Source organism: Neophocaena asiaeorientalis, unplaced genomic scaffold (assembly GCF_003031525.2).
Source record: "Neophocaena asiaeorientalis asiaeorientalis breed wild unplaced genomic scaffold, Neophocaena_asiaeorientalis_V1.1 scaffold235, whole genome shotgun sequence".
NCBI lineage: Eukaryota > Metazoa > Chordata > Mammalia > Artiodactyla > Phocoenidae > Neophocaena > Neophocaena asiaeorientalis.
In genome coordinates, this window is record NW_020173206.1 from 998,765 (window position 1) to 1,024,752 (window position 25,988).

The following is a 25,988-nucleotide window of genomic DNA, read 5'->3' on the forward strand; positions in this document are numbered from 1 at the left end:
TCAGCTTCCCTCAGACCCCTCCTGCCCCGGGCCCCGAGCCCCCAGCTTTCCCAGCCCTCTCAAGGCCCCTGTGGATCTCCCCGCAGGCTCTCGGGCGGGAACACACTTCGCAGAGACTTTTCCCCGACAAACTTCCAGAGTCTCTGGAAGACGGTGAGTTTCTGCCGGCCTGGCCCCCCTCCTCCCGCTAAGGCCCGGCCTCGGTGGGAGAGCGGGGCCTTTGAGGACGGGAGGGAGCCGATGGGGTGCCTCCCCGCAACTGCAGCTCGAGGAGGCGGTAAAACCGAGGGGGTGGGGGAGTGGGGGGCGGGTTTCCCGGGCGCCGCCGGGCTCGAGTCACTTCCGGTGCCCTGACCTTTATAGGAGTAAACAGACCCCCGCCATCTCCGCCTCCCCTCCTGCCCAGGTGACTGACTAATCCCCCGACTTGAGGAGAAAACGTTGGCCAAAGTTCCTTGGCGGGAGGGCGGAGTGGGGGCCGAGAAAGGGAGGCCCGAACTCGGGGTCCTTCGTCGAAACTTGGTACTGCGGGCACCCCCAGCCCTTCAAGTCACGAACTTGAAGGGGACCCCTTGGCAATTACGACTTTCTCTCGAGCGAGCAGACAGCCTTCAGCCCGAGACGCCCGGGCTGGCGCTTCTGACCGGCTGTGGTTTTTCCAGGCCTGAAGACCCCGGAGTGCGCCAGCGGCATGTACAAAGACACCGTCTACTCCGCCTTCAATCTGCTCATGCACTACCCACCCCCCTCGGGAGCAGGGCAGCACCCCCAGCCGCAGCCCTCGCTGGTAAGTGGCCCCAGCAGCCCAGCCCGCCTTGTGCCTGCTACCTTCTTGATCAGGTATGTGAGGCATGGGCAAGAAGTGACTTTTGCCTAGAACAAAATGGATACAGAACTCTGTTCTTGTCTCTTTCCCCATCCACACCCAGCGGGATCTGAACCAGAAAGAGAACTTTCCTGAAGTAAGGAGGGCTGCCCTAGGCACCCCACCTGCCTCCAGCGGTCAGCTTTTGTCTTCCAGCTTGCTCACTAGCAGGCGTGGGCCCTGTCCTGGTGCTAGGTGGTGCTGGGATGGAGTCGGCTTGGAGAACGGTTAAGCTGAGACCACCCACCCCTCCCGACGGTGGTGTATGTGGTGTGCTCAGAGTTGTGAGCTTTGCTGTTAGCCTTCTCCCACTAAGCCCCAATCCTCAGTGTTTGGAGGAACGGGCAGAAAAGGTGGTCTGCTTCAGGTCTCCTGGTTGTACAGGAGAAACATGCTCTACTCGCTCTGTCCTTATTGGCATGAATGTGGCCTTACCAGAGAAACAACCCGAACACGATGTGTGGAAAGTGGGTTTTTATGAAGCTGGCTTGGTCTCAAATGCACCAGGAAGGGTTTGCAAAGGTGTTTCAAATCAGTAGCGTCAGTAAGCGGCCTGTTTAATGAATTTGCAAATTAAAGTACCCAGTGCTTTGAGAAGATTCCATGATCATTACAAACCATGCTTTTTGCCCACTGGTGCAGATGACCTAAGGTGTGAAGAGCCTTTTCTGAGTGCTGTGGAGCAGCCGTAAAGCTGCACTTACGAAAGATTCAGATTAGTGTTTCAGAGTGTGCTCAGCTGGCCGAAGTCAGGGGTGAGATTAGAGCTTCTAGAGTTCATGTAAGGGTTTGGGGTTTGTGGTGGGTGGGTGTTGGGTGCAAATAGACCCAGGGCAGGTCAGGCCAGCAGTAGGAGGCTCACATGGCTAGTGGTGGGGGCCACCCAGAGGGCAGAGAGTGACTGCCAGGCTGTGTCAGATCAGGAGTGAGGAGGGTTGGTTCTGAAAGCTGTTTCATGCTGAAGCTGGTGGGACATAAGAAAGTAGATTGAGCCTTCTCTCCAGAAACCCAGGATGGAAAACCTGGTGGCAGGCAGCTGACTAGAAATAAGCTCCTTGCCCTTTGGACCCCCATTCTTTCATCTGTGAAGGAACATGTTGGTTGAGTGGTCTGTCTGGCTTTCTGCTCTGGGGTGGCTCCATCTGTGAGGTACTCGCTTCCTTCCAAGTCTGTGGGGCAAGGGGCTCACCTTCTGACCTTGCCACCTGACTCAGCAGCTCTCCCCAGAGACCTCTACCCTCCATGAGCTGATACTGAAGGATGCTTTGGGGGCCCCCTACAAGGTGTAAACTCTTAGATTTGGGGCCAAGTGGTGGGACATGACCCACCACTGGCAAACCACAGGCACGTGAGCTGCTGACAGGGGCTGGCGTCCCTGATAATCACGACTAAACAAAAGGCCTAGGACCCAAAGCAGACCTAGCAGCAGATTCCCTCCAGCATCTTATGATTACACAGAGGTGCGGGGAAAAGGCGGTGTTTCTGAGTTCCTTTCACAGCCCGGGCAAGTGGTAGGAGAGTGCCCAGAGTGGGAGTGCCTCGTTCTTTGTAAGGGTGTGGTGATGGGACCATTTGGTGTCCTTTAGCTTACACTGGTCAAAGTGTAGGCAGATGGATGGCTGCCTCTAGCAGTCAGGATTGTGGGGGGAGTAGGAACTAGGGCAGGCACACCATCACTCCCCTGGCCTGGATCATTCATTTTTTCAACTTTGGGCTCTTTCTCAAGGTACAGCAGATGCATTTCTATGTGTCGCACCCTCTCTTACAGGGGCAGATCCCTTTGTCCTCCTCCCCACACAGCTGTAGCCTCCCACAGCCTGGCTTATGGGAACACAGGAGGAGAGCAGGCTCTGGAGCTGACTTTCTGTGCCCTGGCATCGGCTGCTCCGTGGGGCTGGGGACAAGGACAGAGGCAAGGGCCTAAGGTGGGGAGATGCTGGGTGAGGAAGATGTACGTGAATATAGGGGAGCCTCCTTTAAGCAAATCTGATACTTACAACCAAATAGCAAATAAGAGTAGTAGTTCTTTGTGTTACTCAGAGCTGTGTGGACATATAAAATATGGTGAGGATTTAAAAAGCAAAATTAATTGACCCCATGTTTTGGGAGCACATTTATCATGTGATCCAAGGTTCATGTGTCTGGAATGAGAAAAGAAACTCTTACGATGGGTTAGGAGTCCCTTGTAGGAGACCTGAGGAAAATCACCTTTGGAAGTTTTTTTCCAAAGCTCTGCTTTCCTGAGCCCCTCTTCAGGGGACAGATGACACACTGCCCAGCCCCTCCCCTTGAGCCTTAGAACTTGGCCCCTCTTGCTCTTTGCACTCTCTGAGAGAATCCAAGTGGTCAACAGTTGTGCGGGGGAGCTCAGGGCCGAACACTTGACCTCCCCTGACAGTGTTTCGGGAAAACCCATGCCAGGGACCTCATCTGCCCTTGTGCAGGTGGAATACCCACGCGGCTGCTACACTGGACACCTTAAAGCAGGCAGACTTGAACGTTGTCAGGAGCAATGGGCCAAATGACCACCTCACAGACAACTGCCAGGGGGGCAGAGGGACTTTTTTCCCAAAAGGTTCCTTCTTTTTGGTACTTGGTTTCTTGCAAACTCTGTTTTTGGAAGTGGAAATTAGGTCAAAGTTAATTTCATAGCTGATGTCTTTGAGGCATCTAATGTAGGCTTGCAGACAGTTACTGGCCTAGACCAGTAGCCACTATTGTTTTGTTTTGTTTGCTCCGCTCTGGGATTGAGGTGGGGAGGGGCAATGACTGGTCCTGCGCAAGACTTTGAGGGATTTCTGGGATGAGTAAGGCATCACTCCTTAGGGAAACTCAGAGTCTTAGTGCAGAACTGACAGTCTGGTGCAAATCCCCATCTCAAAAAGGATATGAGGCCATGTCACTCTTCCGACCCCTTCTATGGGCTCTGCTTGGTATCTGTGGCCTGGAAGGCTGCTGAGCCTTTTGCCATTTAGATGAAATGCCCAGAATAGGCAAATCCATAGAGACAGAAAGTAGAGGAGTGGTTGCCGAGGACTGAGGGAAGAGGAGAATGGGGAGTGACTGCTAATGGGTATGGGGTTTCCTTTTTTGGGTGGTGAATATGTTCTGGAATTAGGTAGTGGTGATGGTTGCACAATCTTGGGAATATATTAAAAGCCGCTGAATTGTATACTTTAAAATGGTCAATTTTAAGGTATGTGAATTACATCTCAATTTAAAAAATAAGGGCTTCCCTGGTGGCGCAGTGGTTGAGAGTCTGCCTGCCGATGCAGGGGACACGGGTTCGTGCCCCGGTCCGGGAAGATCCCGCATGCCGCAGAGCGGCTGGGCGCGTGAGCCATGGCCACTGAGCCTGCGCGTCCGGAGCCTGTGCTCCACGACGGGCGAGGCCACAGCAGTGAGAAGCCCGCGTACCGCAAAAAAAATAAATAAATAAATAAATAAATAAATAAATAGCTGAGCTGAGCCTTTTGGCTCTTACAGGGACTTGGGGCTGTTTCCCTGTGCCGTCCTGGTGTCTGGGCATGCCCAGAGACATCTGATGTGAAGGAGCCCACTTGAAGCAGTGGGCTTCTGGCCATCGGGCTCATGTTCTCTGACTCCAAGGTCTGAGGTCCAGGTGAGGGGAGCGAGCCCTGGGGGAGCAGGAGGTGAGGGTATGAGCAAGACTTGAGCAGAGGAAGGAAGTGCTGCTGACGCGTGGCTAGCCGGTCCGGGGGGGCTCTGCAGAGATGCACCCACCCAACCCTCCACACCCCTCAGAGGGTGAGCAGTGGGGCCTCGCGGAGGAGGGGTAGTGATGGTTGGTCACCAGCCCTGGTTGGGATGAAGCCTGTTAGGAGAGAGTTTGGCACCAGCCTGGCCACCAGACAGAGCAGAACCAGCCTTTGCCCCTGGAATGCCCAGCTGAGTGGAGGAGACAGATGAATAGACCTGAATCCCTGGCCAGAGGAGTACTGTCACAAAAGGTCCTGCTGGCATTTCCTGGGAAGACCTGGCCCCTGCCTAGGCTGTGAGGAGGGTCTGCTGAGCAGCTTCCTGAAGGAGTAGAGTTGTCTGCCAGATGAAGACAAATAGGGGGCTGGCAGGCATCTGGGCTCCCTCCAGACATCCCAAATCTTCCACGTCTCTACTTCATTCGCTACCTCCAAGCCCCAACCATCACCATCCCTCCCCCAGGAAGGCAGCCTCCACTAGGGTCCCTGCAGTGGACCTGGGTCCCTCCCCACAACCCTACCCTAACCCTCACCCTCAATCCAGGATCCACGGAGCAGCCAAACATAAGTCAGATCCCACCTCTCGCCTGATGAAGCCCTGTAGAGGCTCCCATTGCTCTTGAAGTAAAATCTAAGCCACTCACCACGGCCTGAATGCCTGGGTGGCCAGCCCCTGCTGACCGCCCCTCCTCGTCTGCACCATACTCTTCCTTTCTCCCTAAAAAGCAGCCACCTCAGTGGCCTGATAGGTTTTACAACCACCAAGTTCTTTCCATCTCAAGACCTTTGTGCTCGTTCCCGCAGTTCGGCATTCTCTTCTCTAGCTCTTCACCTAGCTGCCACTTCTCATTCCTCACTCAGGGCTTATTCAGATGTCACCTCCTCAGAGAGACTTGCTCTGACCATCCAAGTGGGGCCTTCCGTCATCCCCACCGGGCCTCGGCTGCCTTGCCCACCCCAGCAGCTCTTCAGGCCAAGGTGGCTGGCACTGGTTTATGATGCACGTGCCATGCTTAGTCCAGAGGCAGCCCATGTGGCAGAAGTATGTCTGAGCCTTAGTTTCCTCATCTGCACAATGGGAGTGGCAAGCCCTCCTCCCAGAGTTGGACTGAGGACTGGAGGCAGCAGTACCAGGGACGTGCCCAGGAAGGTGCCAGCGTGCCCTGGGCTTGGGGGTCGGGGTTTGGCCACAAGTGATCCCTTGCCCTTGCTGTCCTGGCTCCTCTGGGACCAGGGGTGGCTCAGTGGTAGGCTCCATGTGCACTTCTGTCTGGAGGACTATATCTCCACTTTGGGCCACGGGGTTTGGGGGTTTGAACCCTGGGGACCAGCCCTCAGGTGGGACTCAGGTGTACAGGCCCCCTCCTCAATGCCTGCCTCACCCAGGCATTCTTGGGAGGAAAAGTGTTATTCCTGGGGCCAGACTGGGAGCCATAGCCACTCATTCCATCCTGAGAATCCTCTCCCACCGCCCAGAGATTTTTCGGAAAGAGGCTCCCCTTCCCCAGCCATGTAGAAGCCCTTTACACAAGATGTTAGGGGCTTAAGCTATTTTGTAAGAAAAAAAAGGGAAAAGACTTTCATGGCCATTAGCCTCTGAACCACTCCCAGAGCTTTTCTCACATGGTGCCCCGTGTGCAACACCCCTGTGTCTTGCTCCGACGCTTCCCTGGTGTGCAGGCCCCCAGGCAGTGCCCATGCACGGCTTCTTTGCTTGTTTTCCCTCATGTTTATTATTCATCTCTCCCTCATGTGGCTTCTGGTTTGCTCGCAGCTTGCCTTCTTTACCAGTGGGAATGATGCTCTATACAAATCACTTCTTAGTTTCCATTTTGATTATTTTTCTGGAGCATAATGTTCAAAGAGAATTATGGGTTCAAGAGGTAGGAAGAGCCAAGGCCCCAGTTCACTGAGGGTTCCTTGCGGTGCCCAAGCATAGCTGACGTGGAGTTTCCCCTTTTTTGTTGTTCATTTTATAGGTTCATGGTGGGCAGTGAGACTTAAAAGTAACTTTGACTTGCATTCCTTCCTGACTTGGAAGGCTGTGTGGTATTTGGAAAATCTGCAGCAACCCCCTCACCGCCAGCTGCTCCCAAGGTGAAACTTCGTTTTGGGGGCTTCCCTGATGCATTTCAGGGCCAGGAAAGCACCCTGAAGGAGGCCTATCCTGCAGACCCCTGCCCCACCCTGTCACCAGGGACTGCTGTTTTAGGGCTGCCATCCACTCCTCCAGCTTAGCAGGGTAGAGGGGCTGACAGAGAGCCCTGAGTTGGTCACCAGGACCCAGGTATTCTCCCCCGGCCCCAGCAGGGTTTCACGAGCCAGCTTCCATAGCCCGCAAACAGGGATATCCATACAAGTTCTGCCTACTTCCCCAAGTGCTCCAAGACTTAGGCGTGAGTGGAGTTGAAAAGGGGGGGCCTTGGTGGTCCCCTCTCATGGCCAGTTGGCAGACCATGCCCTCCTGGGTCTCCTAAGATCACACCCAACCCCCGTTCCTGCATGAAGGGAGGTTTAGCGGAGCTGCAAGAATGGGCTGCAGGGGCACTGGTTTCAAGTCGCATAACTGCTGAGGTCAGGCTGGATCAGGGTGGGCACAGAGCCACATGGAGGGGACGAGGGGAGCCACAGCCTCCCTCTGAGCCTCCTCGGGCACCTGCGGTTCCGAAGCCATACAGTCACACTCCCTCATACCTTGTGACTGGCTGCTTCCTGCCACTGTGTACAAACAAGACTCTGTTGGAGGAAACAGGTGTTTTATCAGGTCACAGGGCTCCCCCTCCCCGAACGGTACAGTGCACAGATCCTTGGGTAACAACCCTCCTCTGCAGGTGGGGACAGTAAGGCCAGGTCAGGGAAGGGACTTATCCAAGGCCCCTTAGAGGAGTGAAGGGGGAAGGCCTGAGTCGGGAAGCTCCACCCTCAAATACCATATCTTCCACTCCTTGGCTGAGTGGCCTTGGGTAAGTTAACTCCTGTGGGCCTTAGCTTTCTCATCTAAAAATGAGGATAGCAAAGGTTCCTACCTCCTTGGGTTACTGTGGAATGGAACGAGATAGTGTATGTGGAGTTCCCGGCACATAGTAGGTGCTTCATGAGTGGAAGCCACTGTGGGAGGGATTGTTAACACTGTGTGGGAATGGCCCTTGTAAAGGACGCGGGGCCAGTAGGTGCAGTGCTCCTGAAGGTGCGGCTGGACTGAAGCCCCTGATGCTCTCCGTCCTCAGCTCAGCAGCCAGTTCCCCTGGGGCAGAGCAAAGAGGACAGCTGTCCGGCCCAGCCAGCCCTCGGGCCCTCAGCTGGTCGACGACATAGTGCCAGCTGTATCTAGAATCCTGGTCCGACTCTTAACCGGTATTTACTGAGCCCCACTTGGCCTTGGCTCAGCACAGAGGGGACGGCTGCCTCTGCCCCACCCCGCAGAGCTCAGTTCTGGCAAGGCAAAGAGACTCTCCTTGGGGCTCAGAGTCGGCCGTGTTGGATAAAGGGCACTGAGGAGGGAGGGAGGCCAGTGGGGGCAGCCAGGAAGGCTTCCTGACAGGGGAGAGTTCTGGCTGGCCCAGAATCTGCGAAGGTGAGAGTGGGAGAATGCTCTAGGTCGGGGGCACAGCTCAAGCAGAGGAGGAGAGGCAGAAATTAGTATGTTCTTGGTCATTGGAAGAGCCACCCGAAGCCCAGGGTCTGTGAGGCTGGAGAAGGGCCAGCACTGAAGGCCCAGCACGTGACCTTAATACCCGGGGGTGCTGGTTCGAGAGCCCAGGAGGGGCTGGTGGGTACCTGCAGTGTGTTGGCAGCAGGAAGGGCAGTGTGGTGCCCACAGGAGATGGTTTGAGTTGAACATAGAGGGTGAGGCGGGCAGAGCCGGCAGCTGGGGCAGGTGGATGCTGGGATGCAGGGAGGGGGTGGGGTTTGGGCAGGGCAGACCCGAGCGGACTGGCACATGCAAGGCAGGAGTGCCTCAGAGGTGGAAGTTTTGTGTTACTTCTTTTGACTCTCAGTCTCACTCCAGTGTCATGAGTCCAGGGTCTTGTCCACTGTTTCCTGAGGGGAGCTGAACCCCAGAGGTCAGGTTGTGCAGCCCATTGGTGCTTTAGCCAGGGTGTGGAGAGCACGTCTCATCAGCACTGTCTGTAGCAGGACTCCAAGGCCCCAGGAGTCAACGGAGGGTCTCTGAGAACCCAGGACATTGTTAGCTTCTTCTTTCAGGCAGTTTGCTGTCTCAGCTCGCAGACCTTTGATGCTTGGGGTTTGGACGTGGGTGCCGCCTCCCTCCCTTAAAGAGGTGTGGCCCACATCAGCCTTGGCATGTGTAGTCTCTGAGCTGCAGCCCAGGAGGGTTTGTCCTGGTCAGAGGGTTTGGCCCCTTCTGGTCCTGCAGAACATGGGGCTCCCGTTGGCTCAGTCCCCTGGTGGGTAGAGGGACTGTCCCCTGCTGGATAGGGTCCCTGGCCCAAGGTAGTAGTTTGCTGAGTTTGGCCCTCTCTTGTGGGGAGGCAGCCATGTAGCCTGTCCCACCCATGGAGCCTGCCTGCCTGCCTGGGCTGTGCCAGCAGATATGGCTTTAGAGCCCAGAGGGAGATGGTGACACACAGCCTTCATGTCACAGCCAGCTCCACAGCCAAAAGCTCCTTGGAGATGAGAGGAAGCAGATGCTTTGCCAACCCCTTTACCCCTCCCATTAAAACAACCATCTCTCTCTCTCTCCACGGACCGGAGAGGTGTCTGGGCTCCACACTCTCTGCTTTCAGCTGATGGCGAGTGTGCGGCTGGGGCTGCAGGCGTGCATGGGCAGGATGTGGCCCCAGGGAACAGTGCGTTTTGGGGGTGCATAGTTACAGCTGCCCCAGCCCACCGTGTCTGGGTGGCCTAGCCAGGGCTGGCCAATCACCCCTCCCAGGAAGCCCAATTTGCCCATGAGGGGAGGGGGCTATGATGGGTAAGGAAGCCAGGGACCAAGGCCACCTCCTTCCCTGGGTGTGTGACCTCAAGCAAATCTGTTAACCTCTCTGGGTCTCAGTTTCCTTCTGTAAACAGGGATGGGGAGCTCTGGACATGAGGATTTCTGAAGTTCAGACAAGTGTCAGCTGGAGAGGCCTGCTGCTCGGGTGGGTCTCAGGTGGGGCTTTGTTGGGCATTGCAAGAACTGCTCCAGGCCTAGTCTCCCTGTCAGGCAAGAAGGAATTGTAGGGAGGGAGAGACAGGTGACAGAAGTCCAGTTGAGGGTATTCTGACTAACTCTGACCTGGCTCTGGTGGCAGGAGGCCCAGCCTCCCGGTCTGCTGGGCCGCCATCTGAAACGCATTACCAATGCTTTGTAAACTGCACATCATTCGGCCACATGAAAGCCTGGGATCTAAAAATAGCCATTCCCAGAGGACACCCCGCATTGGCGGGGCTCAGCTGACCTCTGCACGCACACCCACCAGTAGGCCACCTCCCTTGCCAGGGGGCCCCCGACTGGCAGGGCCACACCCACCCACCCTCCCAGTGTGGGCAGCCACTGCCGGAGGCCACTTTATCTGGGCACAGATCTCGTCCAGCTGGTCAAAGCTGCAGGCCTCAAGGCCTTAACTAGGGCAGAATGTCTGGAGGAGGCAGCTGAGAGCATGTCGGTGGCCGCAGGACCCCTTCCCCAGACCATAGATGCCTGGCATGTCTGTGGGAAGCCAGTGGAACCATCTTACAGATGAGGACGCTGGGGCCCTGTGGAGGGGAAGCACAGGAAGGGGGACTTGGCCACTGTCAGATGGTAGACAGGAGGGCCGCTGGTGGATGTGCTGGTATGAGAAGGGCAGGGTCCTGCCCTGGACCCCGTGGTGTCGGTGGAGTCGGCCCCAGCACGAAGGCACGGCAGCTGTGGGTCTCCAGGCTGCTACGGTTGACTCTTTGCCCTACTTTCTGCAGGCTCCTTTTCCCTATAGTCTCTATGACCAACTGCAAAACCACTCTTTTCCCTAAAAATAAACATGCTTATGGGATTGGGGGAAGCTTTGTAGCTATCAAAGGAAATAATAGGGTGTTTAAGAAAATTGCATTGAGTTTTAAATAACCAGCATGAAAGTCATTAAGTTTGAAGTTTCATTCAAATCAGATGGCTCTGTGGCTGGCCCGGTGGCCAGGCAGGCAGGGGGTGGGTGGGCACTTAGGGATGCTGAGAAGCAGCCTGTGGAGAGCTCTGCAGCAGCGGCAGTGAGGTCTCTGCGGCTATAGCCAGGGTCCAGGCGGGGCGGCCCCGAGTGTGCGCCGGGCTGCAGCAGCCACCCCAGAGCTTGCCGACAGGCTTTGAAGCAGGCTACAGCCTGGGAGCCCCCCAGCTGTGGTCGGCAACCCCATGGGTGGGGCTGGGGGGTGAACATAGACCAAAGGGTGTGGGGCCAGATGAAGCTGGGATTGCAGAGGCCACAAGCGTTGATGGCCGTGTTGAGGTGGGGTTTAAGGGATGGTGGTTGGGATCAAAAGGGCTGGAGAGGATCTACAGGGCCAAGGCCACATCTGTCTTCTTCACTGCTAGAATCTTAGCGGCCAGCATAGCGCATGACCCATAGTAGGTGCTCATAAACTGTCGCAAAAATAACAACAGCCACAGTAATAGTGCATGTGTCAAGAACTTCCCAAGTGCCAGACCTGTGCTGGGGACTTAATCCTAATAGCAAGATCCTTACAAGAAGCCAAGAAAGTAGATACTATTATTGCTCTCATTTTACAGATGGGGAAACTGAGGCTCAGAGAGGTTAAGAACTTGCTAGTACTTGTCAGAGTCAGGACTTGGACTCAGGTCTGTTTTACCCCAAAGCCCAGGCTCTGCTCTGTCCCTTTGGTCTCGATTGTGTGGAGCTCACTGGGAGCATTGCAGGCTGCAAAGCTGAACCCACTCCTGTTGAGTTTATGAGCTGAATTCCTCTGGCCTCAAGGAAAGACTTGGCCCTTACTTCCCCTTCTGGGCGTGACCTCAGAGCTCTGGACCTGGGTCAGGGCTGGACCACATGCTATCGGGGGCCAAAAGGGTTGTTTCTTGGTTAAAAGCAGGACCTCAGGGCTTCCAGAATAAATATTACCTGGAAAAGTGTTTATAAATGACATTTAAGATGACATCAGGTTTGGGAATTCCCTGGTGGTCCAGTGGTTAGGACTCTGCACTTCCACTGCCGAGGGCATGGGTTCAATCCCTGGATGGGGAACTAAGATCCCGCAAGCCTCGCAGCGCAGCCAAAAATTAAATTTTCAAAAAAAGATTACATCAGGTTTGATGCATGATGCAAGGACAGTTAAGAACTGTGTATAGGTTGATTCCTCCTTTCTAACTTTGGTCCTGGTCCTGGCTTAGCTTGGAGCTCACTGTTGGACTTCTCTGGCCCAGGTGCCCTCCTCTGTGTGGTCCAGACACACCTAGAGGGTGTCCTAGGCTCGGAGACAATGGGAATGGCTGGACTGAGGAATCTGAGGGTACCCCTGCACATGGGTGTCCCCTCCCCAAACCCCTTGGGAACCAGACCCACCTCCCAACCCTGCTGCGGCATTTTGAGGGTTTCTTCTTCTACCACTGCCCTCCTCTGCTCCTCCCGTGCCACCCCCCACGCCTCCCCCCGCCCCTGCCCTGGCTCTGGTCACTGAGGGCTAGTCAGGAGCTCAGGAGTCTGGCCCAACAGCAATCTGGCAGTAGTCCAAAGGAGATCGAGGGCCAGCAGCCCTGGCCTGGCACAAAAGCCGGCTTTCCTGAAAAGCCTTGGTCTAGGAACATGCTCGCCTTTGTCTTTTGTTTTCTTCTTCATTAATTTTAAAAAATATTAGCAGACACAAATATTACTTCATTTAATCCCTATGAGATATGGATATTGTACAGATGGGGAACCCGAAGCACAGAGAGACACACTTTGCAAGTGCTGGAGGAGAGATGTGAATTCAGGCATCTACCTCTGTGTTCCCTGCCCTTTCCACCTGCTACCTTGCCTCTTAGACAACATATCTATCCACTCATTTTTGAAAAGTTGGGTTTTATAGCTACAGCTGGGTCGCCTTGGCTCCCCCATCCCATCCATCTCCACTCCTCACCCCCGCCAGGAATTTAGTGTTTCACCCTCTCCCTGTATTTTTATAGTGTTAGACCCAGGTGTGTATCTGTAAAAGCTGTTTGGTGTGGTTTTTGGAACCCCCTAACTCAACCTCATTAGAGGGCTCCACCCCAAGAGGGCCCCTGTGGCAGTTGCAGCAGCCCTGCCCTCCTCCGTCTGCTTACACTTGGCATGAGGGGCTTGGGTGGGAGCATCCTGGGGCCTGAAGCCTCCAGCAACTCCTTTCCACTCCTTGCCTTGTTCACTTGGGATAAACCGCTGGACTGAGTCCAGGCAGAGCCCCAGGGGCCTTCCTTAACTGGCAGTAGCTGCAAGGGTTAGACCCAAGTGAGCTTCCTGACTGTGGCCCCAGGGCAGAACTGTCCTCCGGGCTGGTACAGGCAGCTGAACAGACCAGGTAACTCAGAGACCCCCATCTTATCTTTGCTCCTCAGAAGCTGGCTGGAATTAATCGGGGCAGGAATGCAGTGCCAAGGCTGGGGATGAGATCTCCAGGTCTCCTCTGCCTCCCACCCTTGAGCAGTCGTTGACCATCAGCCTCCGCCTCTCTGGGCCCTGCGCCAGGCTGCCCCAGCTCTCGCTCCTAGGCAGCACACTAACTCTTCTGCGGGTGGCCATCCCACCCCGCGTGCACGTGGACTGGGAAAAGAGGCCAGACCTGGTGGGAAGAATGACTTCTCACGGTTCCTTTAGTCATTTACGACTGAGGACCCACATCACCTCCTATGAGGGCAGGGTGTTGCTGGCAAAATCCAGCGGGTCCCGGGTGGGTGGAGGTCTTAGTGAGGAGACCCAGTGTAGCGGGGAGAACCTGGCAACCACTCGGCTCCTGCGCCTCACACGTGTGGTCTCCATTGCTGTGTGCTACCAGCTGGCCTGGGAGGCCTCTCACCGAGTGGTAAAGATCTCTGGCCAGGAACCCCAAAGGGCTGGATTCAAATCCCGATCTGTCATTACTTGCTCTGAGACCTTGGGCAAGTCATTTAACCTCTCTCAGCTACCCTTTCCTCATCCGCACAATCTGTACACACGTCACAAAGTGGTTGGGGAGACTGGTGGGATTCGGGGGTCGGGGGGCGAACCCTGCAGGGTGCTAGGCACACAGGAGGCTGCCACTAGTGGCGGCTGCCGTGTCTAAATCTGCACCTCCGCTGCTTTCTTCATGCCTTTTCTACAAAGCCTTTTTGTTTTGCTCCCAGGGGAACAAAACCTCTGAACTCCTCAAATGCCTTCTTCCCAGAGCCTGGCTTTCCCTACTGCCAAAGACAGCCTGAGCCGAGGTTGTGCCCTGGCCTCTGCCTCAGGCTCATGGGCTCCCGGAGGGTTGGGCCTTGAGGAGCTGGGAGGGCGACTGCCTGGACAGGGGACGCCCAGCCCCCAGGCTGCTGCAGAGTCCCCAGACAGTGTGTCGGTAGCATCAACTAGCAGCTCGGCTGCAGCAGCTCCCGGAAGCTTATATTTTCCTCTGAAAACATCCTGTCCTGAGGGGCGTTTACCTCAGAGAGGAAGAAGGAAAACAAAAGTAAACGAATGCATAGAAACCGCTGGAGGCTGTGGGCCAGGCCTCTCAGCTAAGTGAGGTTCTGCTAGCTCCGGGGGTGCCTCGGGGCCAGGCTGGGTCTAGAGCAGGCCTGTGGTTTGCCAAGCCTGTAGGCAGGGTCTCAAGTCCTTGCCTCTGCTGTGGCAGGACCCCCTATCTGATGTCGAGGCCAGGCAGCTGGTGGACTGGCCACGTGGACCTGGGAGGGCTCTGTGCATCCCTGGCCACAGTCCTGTGCTGGCAGGCGGGACTAAAGCCTCCTGGTCCGCAAGGGTGTATAGCCCAGCCATACCCCAGCCCTCCAGCTCAGCTGGCCACACGGCCGCGGCTCCATGCTCTGCGGTGGGCGTCTAGCACAAGGCGTCCAGCACGCTGTGGGCGGGGTGCTTGAGGGCCGTCCTCTGGAGAGCACCATGTCCTGGGCAGCGGGGGCTGGCAATAAAAGGGCATGAGCCCAGCCAGGGCATATCTGCAGACGTGGGGTCTGGGGAGCCTGCACATCACGGCTTGGCTGATGTGCAGGCGAGCCTCCTTTGGAGGACCTGCTTCCTTCTGGGAAGTTCATTCTCGTGGTCCCAGGCCGTGGGGCAGCTTCCCACTCAGAAACTGGCCAGACTCCTTGGTGCTTAAGCACCGTGGGTGCTGGACAGTGGATCCCCAGCTCCAGACCTAGAGGACTGGGGGAGCTGTGTGTGGTGGGCACTAGTGGGCCCTGGAGCTGGGAGAGGAGTCCAGAGGAACTGATCAAGGCCAGAGCAGAAGTCGAGCGGCAGACCCTGGATGGAGCGTGGCCTGGTTTCTGGCAATGCAGGGAAGAGAAGTGAGAACCGGAGAGGACCTTTTGAGCAGGGCCACTGTGTGGGGTTATGCAGGGAATCTGGGCCGAGGAGCTGAAATCTAGCCTGTACTATGCTCCACAAGCCACGTGCCCTGGTGTGGGCCCGGCTGTCTCTCCAGAGGAAAGGGTACTTTTTCTAGTTAGCACAAAGGCACCATATGAACTAGTGGTAGCCCTGGCTTTGACTGTCTGGTGAATTCTGACTCCCAGGGTGTTGCAGGAAGGAGGAGATGGGGTAGAAGGAGGCACAGGGTCTCAGTTGCCAGGCAGGATGCCCCTGACTCCCGGCAGTGGCCCCAGCTCCTCCCAGCCTCCTGTGTGCTGCTGTGACCGTGCCCAGCCCCAGCCAGGGTGCTTTGTCCAGTGCTGCCACATGCTCCCTAAACACTGGCTCACACCGGGCCCTACCTACTCCTACTGCTAGAGACCTAACTGGAGAGCCCAACAAGTGCGGGGAGAGCTCTCCAGCCAGAGGCAACAGCGTGGCCCTGAGGCCAGAGTGGCTGGAGCACAGAGGGAGAGGAGGTGAGATGAGAATGTGGCTGCCTGGTGTTGCCTGAAGGCCCTGAGAGGCCTTAAAGGGGCCCCCAGCACTGACTTGCAATTTTCTCAGCGCCACTGAGCCCCACGTCCCTCGTGGGTAAAACGGGAAGGGTAATGCCTGCCTCAAATCAGCTGTCACGTGTGGCATTTACAATACTGAATTTTTCACATCTGTGCACTTGGCAGGGAGAACAATATGTCAGTAGCCCACCCTTCTGTCTAGTTCGAGGTGTGGATCTGCCCTCCTTCTGTGGACTCATCCCAAGGGCCGTTCCGCAGCTCCAGAGCGGGCATCAGGAATACCCCCCCTCCCCCTTCTAGGAGCCAAGAGACTGAAGTCAGGTCCATGGTTGGATGAGTGGGTAGGCATGCAGGGGTTCTGGGGCATCAGGTGTTCTAGAGGCCTTCATTCAGCAAATCTTAATGAACATGCCAAGTACAGACCCTGGAGAGGCAGAGATGACTAACAAGCCGATTCTGCCCTCCAGGACCCCTAGGCCAACAACCCCTGCAGCAAGTGGGCAGCTCTGCCTGCTGGGCTGGTGGAACCCCACCCAGGCCACAGTCCTAAGGAAGTGGCCCTTAGACTGAGGTCAGGATGAGAAGGAATCAGTATGGCAGAGTAGGAGGAAGTGTGGAAAGCTGGGAGGGGAGGGCGTAAGGGGTGGGTAAAGGTGCAGAGGCGAAGAGCTGGACACCTGGGTAAGAGAGAGGCAGGCCTGCGTGGTTGGGTGTGGCTGGGGTGTGGCTGTGCAAGAGTGAGTCGGGGAGATGTGGGCTGGGGACCTGGGGTCATGTCCCAACTATTGCCATCAGGCAAGCTCCCTGTGCCGACAGCCCTGGCAGGCAAGCAGGCATGGGGTATAGCTAGAACCCCAATCCCAGGGTCCCAGAACTTACTGGAGCATCTTTAGGGTCAGGGGAGCACTGGCTTAGGTGACTCTGACCAACTAGGCTGAAGAAGGGAGAGACTGAGTTTAGGACTGGGACTCCTTCCCCTGGCCCCCCTTGTTCTGTCCTTGATGACCGTAGGGCCTTTGCAGTACAGTTGGTGGAATCTCAGCTCTGCCACTTACAAGCTGTGTGACCTTGGGCAAGCTGTGTAATGTCTCCATCTCAGTTTCCTCGTTTATTAAATGGGGATAATAATTGTACCTATTTCATAGGTTTTAGGAGTACATGAGTTAAACTCTATAAGGTGCTCAGAACTATGCCTCGCACAGGGTATAAACCGTCAGCTGTCATTAGCAGATGCCGATCTCCTGGTCTGAAACGTTCTTTTGCCTGCCACATTGTAGGAGCTTAGTAAATACATCCTGACTCACTGTGTCTGCTGATAGTGGTCAACTGCGAATTCTGGTGCAGTGTGTGTATGTGTGTGTTGCGGGGTGGTGCTCCTCCTGGCACAGTCCCTGCCAAGGGGAGGCCTTCTTGGGAGGGCCTTGTCGGCCTCACACGCTTCCACCCTCCAGGCTTGAGACCAGAGGAAGCAGCAGCTTTCTTCACTGAGAAAGTGTTGTGCGGCTTCTTAAGCGTTTGGGGGTTTTCAGAGTCAACCGTTAGAGGCGAGGGAGCTTCTCTGCTGGCAGTGGCAAGGGCTCTCAGGGTGCACACAGCCTGTAAGCCGACCTCTGCGGTCTGCAGGGAAAATGCCGACCGTGTTTATTTTTCACCTGAGCCTGCAGGAAGTTGGGGGTTGGGGAAGAGGGAGGCGGGAGCAGCCCGGCCAGGCCCAAGCCCGACTTCAGAGCAGAGGAGACCGACCTCAGGAGTCCCTCATTTCCACCTCCTCCTGCCTGGCCCTGCCCTAGGGCCCCTTCTTGGCTCCAGCCTGCTCAGCAAGAGGAGGGCATGCTGGGGCACCAGAGTGAGGAATTTCCAGCCATGGGCCAACGAAAAGATCCCAGAAGGATGAGGACCGCCTTCGGGACGATAGGTTTTGAACCGGCCTGGGGAAGAACAGTAAGAGCAATGCTGTGGCAGGAAGGACCGCCTCTGCTAAGGCTGTTCCCAGTCCAAGGGTCTCAGAGTCTAGACTCGTCCTGGAGTGCTGCAGTCTGGAGGGGGAGAGGGGAAAGGGGCTGTATGCAAAGGCCAAGAACAGGGGTCTTGGAGTGTGCTGATCAAGGAGTATGGTCTGCTGTTAGGTCTTTCATTTGTTTATACATCCCACCATGCTGGGAGCGCTTACTGAGTGCCCAGCGCTATGCCTGGCACTCTGCCCTCAGAGGTAAGAGATGAGGTTGTGCCGTCGAGATACTCAGGGACCAGTGGGGACGATCAACCCAGGCCTGCCTCCTTCCCTCGGAGGCAGGGCACAGTCACCATCAGGGGAGGAGAGGAGCAGAGCTCCAGTCACTGGGCTCCCCAGACACAGGCCAGGCCCCAGGCAACTCCACCCTGCTGGCTGGGCAGCCTAGCCCTGGGACAGCCTTGTGCTGAGGCTGTGGAGCGGGACGTTCCATTTGGCTGAGAGGGGCGTGGGGCACCAGGTCCTAAGCCAGACAGTTTCCCCTGGCTGCCACCACCGGGCATGCAGGGGGCTGGGGAGTGAGGCTGAGAGGCAGCCTGCACGAACGTGGGAAGGACTGGCCAGGCCCTCAGTGCTCTGCCCTGGAGCCCTGGCACCTCAGGGCCTCCACCTGCTGGCAGGTTCTCAGCCCCACCTCCACCCACCTGGCACTTCTCCTGTGGCCTGGCTACAGACTCCCATTTAATGAGGCTTTTCCCCAGTTCCCAGGGAAGGCTGGGGGACAGGATGAGCCCCTCTGTCCATCTGCTCCTGTCACACACATACATAACCAGGCCAGAGGCTACAGGCTGAGCTGGATTCTGAGGTTTCCTAGACCTAGAATGAGCTGTGTTCCAACATGGAGCTTAAACAACCTGGCCAAGGAGGGTCAGCTCTAGCTGTCCCTCAGGTGACAGGGCTTCCTGGCCCAAATGAGCCTTCCCCAGGGAAGGTGGTGTGCTGCGAAACCTGCTGTGGAGCCACCCTCTCCCTGCCCTGGGCAGAGTGGGACTCCGGGACTGTCTTCCTAGAGCTGGCATCTTGGACCCCAGGCTCTGCTCCTAAGATTTCCCAGGGTCAGAGCTGCCTATTCCACCAGCCAGGCTTATAACTCTGAGCGCTGAAAAGCCAGAGCCAAGGCTGAACGGCAGGGCCTTCTCTGAAGCAGAAGTTTAGACTTGAAAGCTCTGTGGTCCACAGCGCCCTGTGGAGGGTGTTCATTCCACCCATTGCACCAGGGCTCCAGGCGTTTGTGCCCTTAGATGGCGAATAGTGGAATGCCTTCCACCAGGGTCCCAGGTTCCTGAGGGAGTGGGCCCTGAGGCTTATCTCCGTGTGTGCCACAAGGCCTGGGATCTGGCTAATCCCTGTCCTAGGAACTTACCAGGGTAAAAAGGCCCCCGAGGTTTCCAGAAAGCTTTCCACCTTCATAGGCCCTTGGCTCCTGCTCCCAAAAATTCTAGGATAAAGCAGGGTTTTTTGCATCCATGACCAAGGAGGTAGGCAGGGTTGATATGATCATGCTCATTTTACAAGGGGCATACTGGCCCAGGGTCCTACAGAGGAAAGGTCAATGAAAAACGTCAGCAAGCCTAGAGCTGTACTTCCCAACCCACTTCCCATCCTGGCACAGTTAAAAATGACCACTGGAGTAACTGGAGGAAGAGGCTGGAGGCTGAAACCACCATGAGAAGTGCTGGGCATAGTGAGCAAGGAGAGAGGATGGTAATGGGGTTAGAGAGGTAGTTGGGGGCCTGATCCTGGAGCTCCATAGGCCTGGGCTGAGGAGCGACGTAATCTGATTTCTGTGGCTGCTGGATGGAGGACTGAGCAAGCAGGAGGCTGCTGCAGTCGCCAGGTGAGACGTGACTGTGGCTTGGACTGGGTGGGGAAAGGGAGGAAGAAAGAAGTGGTTGGATTCTGTTACATTTTGAAAGTAGAGCCATTAGGATTTGCTGACAAATTGGAGGTGGAGTGTGAGAAAAAGAAGCGTCAAAGGTGACTCCAAGCTCTTTGGTCTCAGCCACTGGAAGGGAGGGAGTTACCATTAACTGAGGAAGGTGGAGAGGAATGTTTGGGGCAGGGAGTCAAAGGTTCTACTTTGGACATGTTGAATTTGGGGAGCATTTGGAGAGTGGAGTTCCTAGGAGAAGTGGGGGCTGGAGATGTGGAGTCATCAGATGAAGACGTTTAAAGCCGTAAGCCTGGATGAGAGCAGCCTGGGAGGGGAGGATTGATAGAGAACTGAGGGCCAAGCTTGGGTCAGGTCAGGAAGAAGATAAAGAGCCAGAAACAAGGCTGAGAAGGAGTGGTCTCTGAGGTTAGAGGAAAATCAGGGAAGTGTGGCATTCTGGAATCGAAGTGAAGAAACTACCACAAGAAGGAGGGAGAAATCAGTTGTGTTCAGTGTGCTGAGAAGTCAGGTAAAATGCAGACTGAGAATTGACCGCTGAGTTCAGCAACATGGAAGTCCCTAGGGACCTTGACGAGTCACCTAGGGAAGTGATGGGGCAAGAGACTGGCCTGGATGAAGAGATAATGAGAGCTGAAGACTAGAGGCAGCAAATGGGGACAGCTCTGCTGAGGTCTGCAATAAAGGGGAGCAAGACATGAGGTGGCAGCTGGAGGACTTACAGATGCGAGAAATAGCAACCTGCTGGTACCCTGGTGGGAATAAGACTGGGCTTGCAAAGTGCTGGGCACAGTGCCTGGCATGTGGCAAGTACTCAGTACATGAAGGGGTCATATTCCCCCACACCCCATACCCCACACCTACTGTCCCAGTCTACTCCTCTCTCTCTTGCCAGTCACCTGCAGGCCTGAGGGTCCTGTTTTCCACCTTCCATTCCCCCGCACGATCCCAACCTGTCACAGGTGTGTCTGGGTCCGTGCTGGGGATAAAAGAAGGCCTGGGAATGACAGGAGCTTCCCCCAGCTTGCTCAGGAAGCCCAGCCTTCACACAGCAACAGGAAGGTCCCAGCAACCAAAGCCTTGAACAGCATGGCCCTGTCTCCACTCTTCACAAGTGATGCTGCCAGTGGGCTGCCAGGCGTGTCTGCCATCTCCAGGCAGACCTCCTTTGGCATAATAAGATCAAAGTGTCTGGCCCATGTGAGGCCTGGCACCAGGGGGCTAGGGAAGCACTCTAAGTAACGTTTCCTCCTCACTCTTCAGGGTGAATGAAGGGCTTCTTACATGTCCCTTCCTCATTACCTGACACTTGACTACTTGAGCTCCTGGCTTTATCCTCACAGGAGCCATTTGAGACAAGGTAATAGGTGCTCAGGTATTGTAGTAAATTAGATCCAGGAACTGAACGTGGTTGGCAGACTCTTCCTCAAGCTCACAGTGGCGAGTCCTCGGAAGCTCTCCTGCGCTGCCCCAGGAGGCCAGGAGAGGCCTCTGGTCAGAGGTGAGGCATCGGCCTCAGGAAATGGCTGTGATGCCAGATCCATGCCAACCGCAAAGAAGGAGCCACGACTATTAGAGCATTAACTCCTGTCTGCCTGAGGACAGAAGGCAGGCTCATCATCCCTGGTATCCAAGACTCCTCCTGGTGGGCAGATGGACGAGCAGGGGACTGACCGGTGGCAGTGTAAGCAATTTACCAAGCCCTGAGGGGAAGGGTACAGCTTGTAGCCCAGCCTGAAGCTCCCCTGGAGGCAGGAATGTGGGAAGGGTGGTGGCCAGGGCTGTTGCTGGGGGGTGTGGGATCCTGTGCCCACCCGGGAGCCTCATGCCATGGCTACAGTGTGGCTCATACCTGCCCTTCCCTCTAGCCTCACTCTGGACCCCCAACAGCCAGTGCCGAAGGACCGGTGCCAGGCCTCCTCACCAAGAGCTACCTTCACCTTCCTCAAACCTGGTGATGAAGGGATCATGAACCCCATCCACTACACAGGAGAGGAAGCCCAGAGATGTTAAGGAGTCTGGCTAAATTCAGCCAGTGAGAAATTTCACCTACAGGGTGGGAAGGAGCCCAGACTACCATCTCTCATGACTGTTGCCCCAGAGATGTCCCATTTCTTCTGTGTGGTGGGTTAGAAGTCACTCATCTGTGCTCCCAGCCAGCAGCATCCCCACAGGTGGACTTTTCCAAGTGGAAGCTGACCTTCAGTTTTAGATGATGTCTCCAGGGCCCTGGCCTGCAAAGGTGTGCACCGAGGATATGCAGAGCTAGGCCTTGGCCCTGAGCCGCAAACTCCCTGTGGTTGGGTCTCAGGGGAGCCCCCGTCCCAGTCTGAATATGAGTCAACTCATGACAAATCCATGTGACTAGCGTGAAAAGTAAGAGTCCTGCGGTGCTGAGGAAACAGGAAGTGTGGAGGCTGGGTGGGTTGGCCCTGGGGGGAGCCTGGCCACAGCTGGCACCACCTTGCCCTACCTCCCCTGAGTTAGAGAGCTGAGGGGGCCCCTTCCCTATGTCAATAAATCCTCTTAAGCCTGAGGTGGTTCCAGAGGGTCAGACTCAAGCCCCTCAGTCTGGGGGCTAGAGGAGGGGGACAGCAAGCTCCAGGCTTAGGGCTGGAGGCTTGCGAGCAGCTCCCCAGACAAGCCATAGGGCCTCAGAGAAACTGGGGGATCTCTGAAACCAGGAGGCAGGAAGAATTTTCCTGGGCAGGGGAAACGCCTCCTAGAACTGAGGGCCAAGAAAGACCGAGAGGCTCTCTAGTAGGAGACTGGACTGCTTGGGCAAAGTTGGGTGGGGGGGGCAGGGCCCCTGGACACCAGGTGGCCTGAGTGGGGTCCTGTCCAGTGAAGCCTGTGGTTTTGATCACCTCCACTTTCCTCTGGTGGTTGGGCTGCCGCCACACAGCTAATTGGGGCTCTTCCCGTATGTGCACCCCGGTCTCGTGCCTTCCTCTCTCAGGTCCCCCACATTCACCCACCCTCCTCGTTTTTCAGCACAACAAGGCCAGTCAGCCTTCCCACGGCGTTCCCCAACTCTCTCCTCTCTATGACCATTTCAGCAGCCCACACCCCACACCTGCTCCAGCCGACATCAGCCAGAAGCAAGGTATGGATCCTGGATGGGAAGGGCCCAACAAGACCCAGAGCCGGGGAGTGGGGAGATCAAGTCCCAGCCTTCTGAGACCAGGTGGCTAGACCCTTTTTTGTAAGTGGAGAACCTGGGGCTGTGCAAACTCAGGGCCCCTCGAACATGCCCAACAGACTGAGGAGCCTGAGGGCACCAAAGGTTGGGAAAGGTGGTACCTGGTCAAAATCTGAAGGCTTCAGGTTGAGGTAGGAGCCCAAATCCTGCGTGACTACCCAATACCAGTATGGGAGTAGGCCTCTGTGTAAAACTGATAAATATAAAACTTGTAGTCTTTCCCTCCCCCAGTGAGAAAATGGAAAGTGGTGGTTGTGATGGCTGATTCACCTCAGCCTCGGGCAGAGTCATTCTGAAATCAGCCATTGTCGGCTGTGGGAAACCTGCTGACTCAACCCTGGGGAGGAGGGGGCACGGGGGGATGGGTAGAGCCCTGGCTCCCCAGGCCAGGGGGTCTGCCTCCTGCCCGGAAAGCCAGGCTAGAGCCCCCAGCAGAGAGGCCCCAGTTACAGACCAGCGTTGGACCAGGGTGTGGCAAGGTCTGGCCTCCCACTCCTGAATGACTCCAACTCTGCCACTGTCCAGCCACTGTCCCGTAGGCAAGTCACCCAAACCCTCTGCCCTTGATTTCCCTAGCCTGTAAATGGGGCACTGTTATCACACTGGGATAGTCCTGAACAAACCAGTATGTCTGGTCCTCCCTCTAGCACACGGAGATGGGGTCCTAGGAGGGCCCCACAGGAGGCTCCAGGATGCAGTAACTAGCTGAAGTGGCCTCCAGGTCAGGCTGGCTCACTTACTCGGCCCCTCTCCACTGCAGGAGTTCACAGGCCTCTGCAGACCCCTGACCTCTCTGGCTTCTACTCTCTGACCTCAGGCAGCATGGGACAGCTCCCGCACACTGTAAGCTGGTGAGTGAGGGCCCAGTGGGAAAGGGGCACCTTGCGCTGGTTGGACCCATACCTGCCCTTCCATTTTCCTCCTCCACCCTTCTGTGCTGAGCACCCAGATGCCAGCTCTGTACAGGTACCAGGGGCTGGCCAGCAGCTCTATCCATGCCTCAGCTAGCCAGACATACTCCCTTTGGGAAGGCAGGAGACCTAGCCCCTGGTCCTAGCCCTATCACACTCTGTCGTAACGTCTAAGACTTGAACGGGACTGTTTAGGGCCACATGAGTATGTGAGGAAGAAAAAGTAGGCCTGACCAGGGATGCGGCAGCATGCATGGCCACAAGAGAAGCTCTTGCTTCTCAGTGGCCTGGTGGACAGCGGGATATTCCCACTTGCCTCAGTGTCTACTGCTGGCTGGTCCCTTCCTTGGCTGAGCTGCTTGAAGGGCAGGGTCCTTCTTGCCCCTATGGTGCCTGCTTCAGTCCAAGCCCCTGGCATTCTGCTTGGAGAGTCTACTAAGGCTGGGCCAGGGAAAGACAGCCTGGATCTCATTCGGCAGGCCCAACTGTGAGCCAAAGGGCCCGTCTTCAGCTGGAGCTGGGCCTCGGCAGAGTACGTGACCCTTTGTTCATCATGCACAGTTTGACCTAGGCAGGTCTCTAGCCTCTCTAGGTTGGGGCAGTTACCCAAAGGCAGGAGAGCTTGGCTTCCCAGGAAGGCAGAGCAGGCCAGAAGCCCAACCTGGGGCCCACCTGCCCCTTCCTACTTGCCCTTTATCCACGTTCAGCTCACTCTTCCATGTCCAGATTGTCTCTGGATAAAGCTCCACCTTGAACACAAATCAGGACTACCCTTACGAGTCCCCGCAGGATTTAAGCGCACCGGGCAGGTTCTGGGAACCAGAGCAGCACTGCTGAAGCTGGTTGATCCTCCGGTCCCTGCCCTCTCAGAACTCAGTCCACCTAGTGCACAAGTCAGGCAAGAGGCCAATTACAGAGCACTGTTGGCAGTGCTTTGAGGACTGTAGAAGCCTGGAGGGACACCTCATCCAGTTTGGGATCTCAAGGGCTTTCAGGAGAAAGGGTGTATTGGCCAAGCAAGACCTTGACAGATGACCAGGAGTTTGAAGCAAAGTGGGACAGAAGAACAGTCCTAACAGTGTCAATAGTGAGTGCAAAGGCCTTAAGGCAGGTATGCAGGTATCAAGCCCGAATTTCAGGAGGTGAGGCTGGAGGGACCCCAGGGACCTACAAATCTGGGTCCCAGGAGAATGCTGCCATTTCTACCCCTTATACACGAGTAGAGGGAAGGTAAGCCTGTAGAGCAGGGGTCAGGAACCGGGCCGCACAGCAGGAGGTGAGCGGCAGGGCGAGCCCCAGTCCGTGGAAAAACTGTCTTCCACAAAACCGGTCCCTGGTGCCAGAAAGGTTGGGGACCGCTGCTGTAGAGGAAAAGGTTGCCCTCTGGTGGCACGTGTTTAAAATATACACTAGAGTGGTCCAAGCAGAAGCCAATTTGCCTTATTACACCAGGGGTCAGGCCCAAGCAAGGTGGGGAAGTCGTTCCCCACATGTGGCAAGTAGCCAGACTGCTAACAGCTATCTCTCCCAACCACAGGCCCAGCCCTCCTCTCTACCCCCTGTCCCCTTCCTGCGGATATAGACAGCACTTCCCCGCCCCCACCGCAGCCCCTGGCGCCCCCTACCCCAGGTGAGTCCCCTACCCTGCAGCTAGGCTCCTGCTTCCTGTTGCCCAGGCTTCAGTGCCCACAAGAGGCCACGCCCAGGCCAGTGCTTGCCCTGTGTCAATTGTCTGTCCATCCGTCCGTCTGTCATTCTCCAGCCCCACGCTGCCCTATACCTGAGAATGAAGCCAGTGGGAGTGCAGGAGGCCTAAGCCCAGGCCATACAGTGCAAAGCACGACAGAGCAGCCAGCGACAGTGCATGTACACATGTGCAGGTGTGTGTGCACTCACCTCTGCTGTGCATCCTGCTGAGCAAAGGACGAGTCAGGACAGCAACCCCCGAGCTCTGCCCAAGCCGAGGCAGACCTTTTACATGGCCCTTAGGGGCCACCTGCTCAGTTATTCCATACCTGTGCAAGCAGTAAGGGACAGATTGGTACCCATAGAACATCAAGAAGGTAAAGTGGGAGCTATGTGTATACGTGTGTCCTTTCACTTGGCTCAGTCCCTCAGTGACAGGCTTGTGCGCAGGTATGGAACAAGGAATTCAACAGACATCTCTAGCCCACAGCCCAGGGTGGGAGGTACAGACACAGCAGCAGCAGCAGTTGAATGGGCTAGCTGGGTGATGGGGAAGCCCCGAGGAGACCCCAGCCATGTCTGATGGGTCAGGGAAGGCTTCATGGAGAGGATAACATCTCTTGAGTGAGGGAAACAAAGGGAACATCAGTAACTGGAGATGGCTGGGGGTGGGAAGTGATGGGAAATGGGGC

At 56.2% G+C, this 25,988-nt stretch overlaps 1 protein-coding gene across 6 annotated transcripts in view; it reads left to right on the top strand.

Moving 5' to 3' along the window:
- The first annotated feature begins 58 nt into the window (after positions 1-58).
- The window catches only part of TCF7 (transcription factor 7), a 32,877-nt gene continuing 6,947 nt past the window's right edge, over positions 59-25,988 (top strand). For 2 of the 6 annotated variants that reach the window (XM_024744967.1, XM_024744964.1), the window contains exons 1-5: positions 59-153; positions 663-787; positions 22,492-22,603; positions 23,460-23,550; positions 25,148-25,240. In XM_024744967.1, the coding sequence (XP_024600735.1) occupies positions 692-787; positions 22,492-22,603; positions 23,460-23,550; positions 25,148-25,240 (392 nt within the window). In that variant the 5' untranslated portion in view covers positions 59-153; positions 663-691. Of the gene's footprint in view, positions 154-381; positions 523-662; positions 788-16,247; positions 21,740-22,491; positions 22,604-23,459; positions 23,551-25,147; positions 25,241-25,988 lie in introns of those variants that run through there. The other 4 variants (XM_024744969.1, XM_024744970.1, XM_024744966.1 and 1 more) reach the window with 3 other exon arrangements.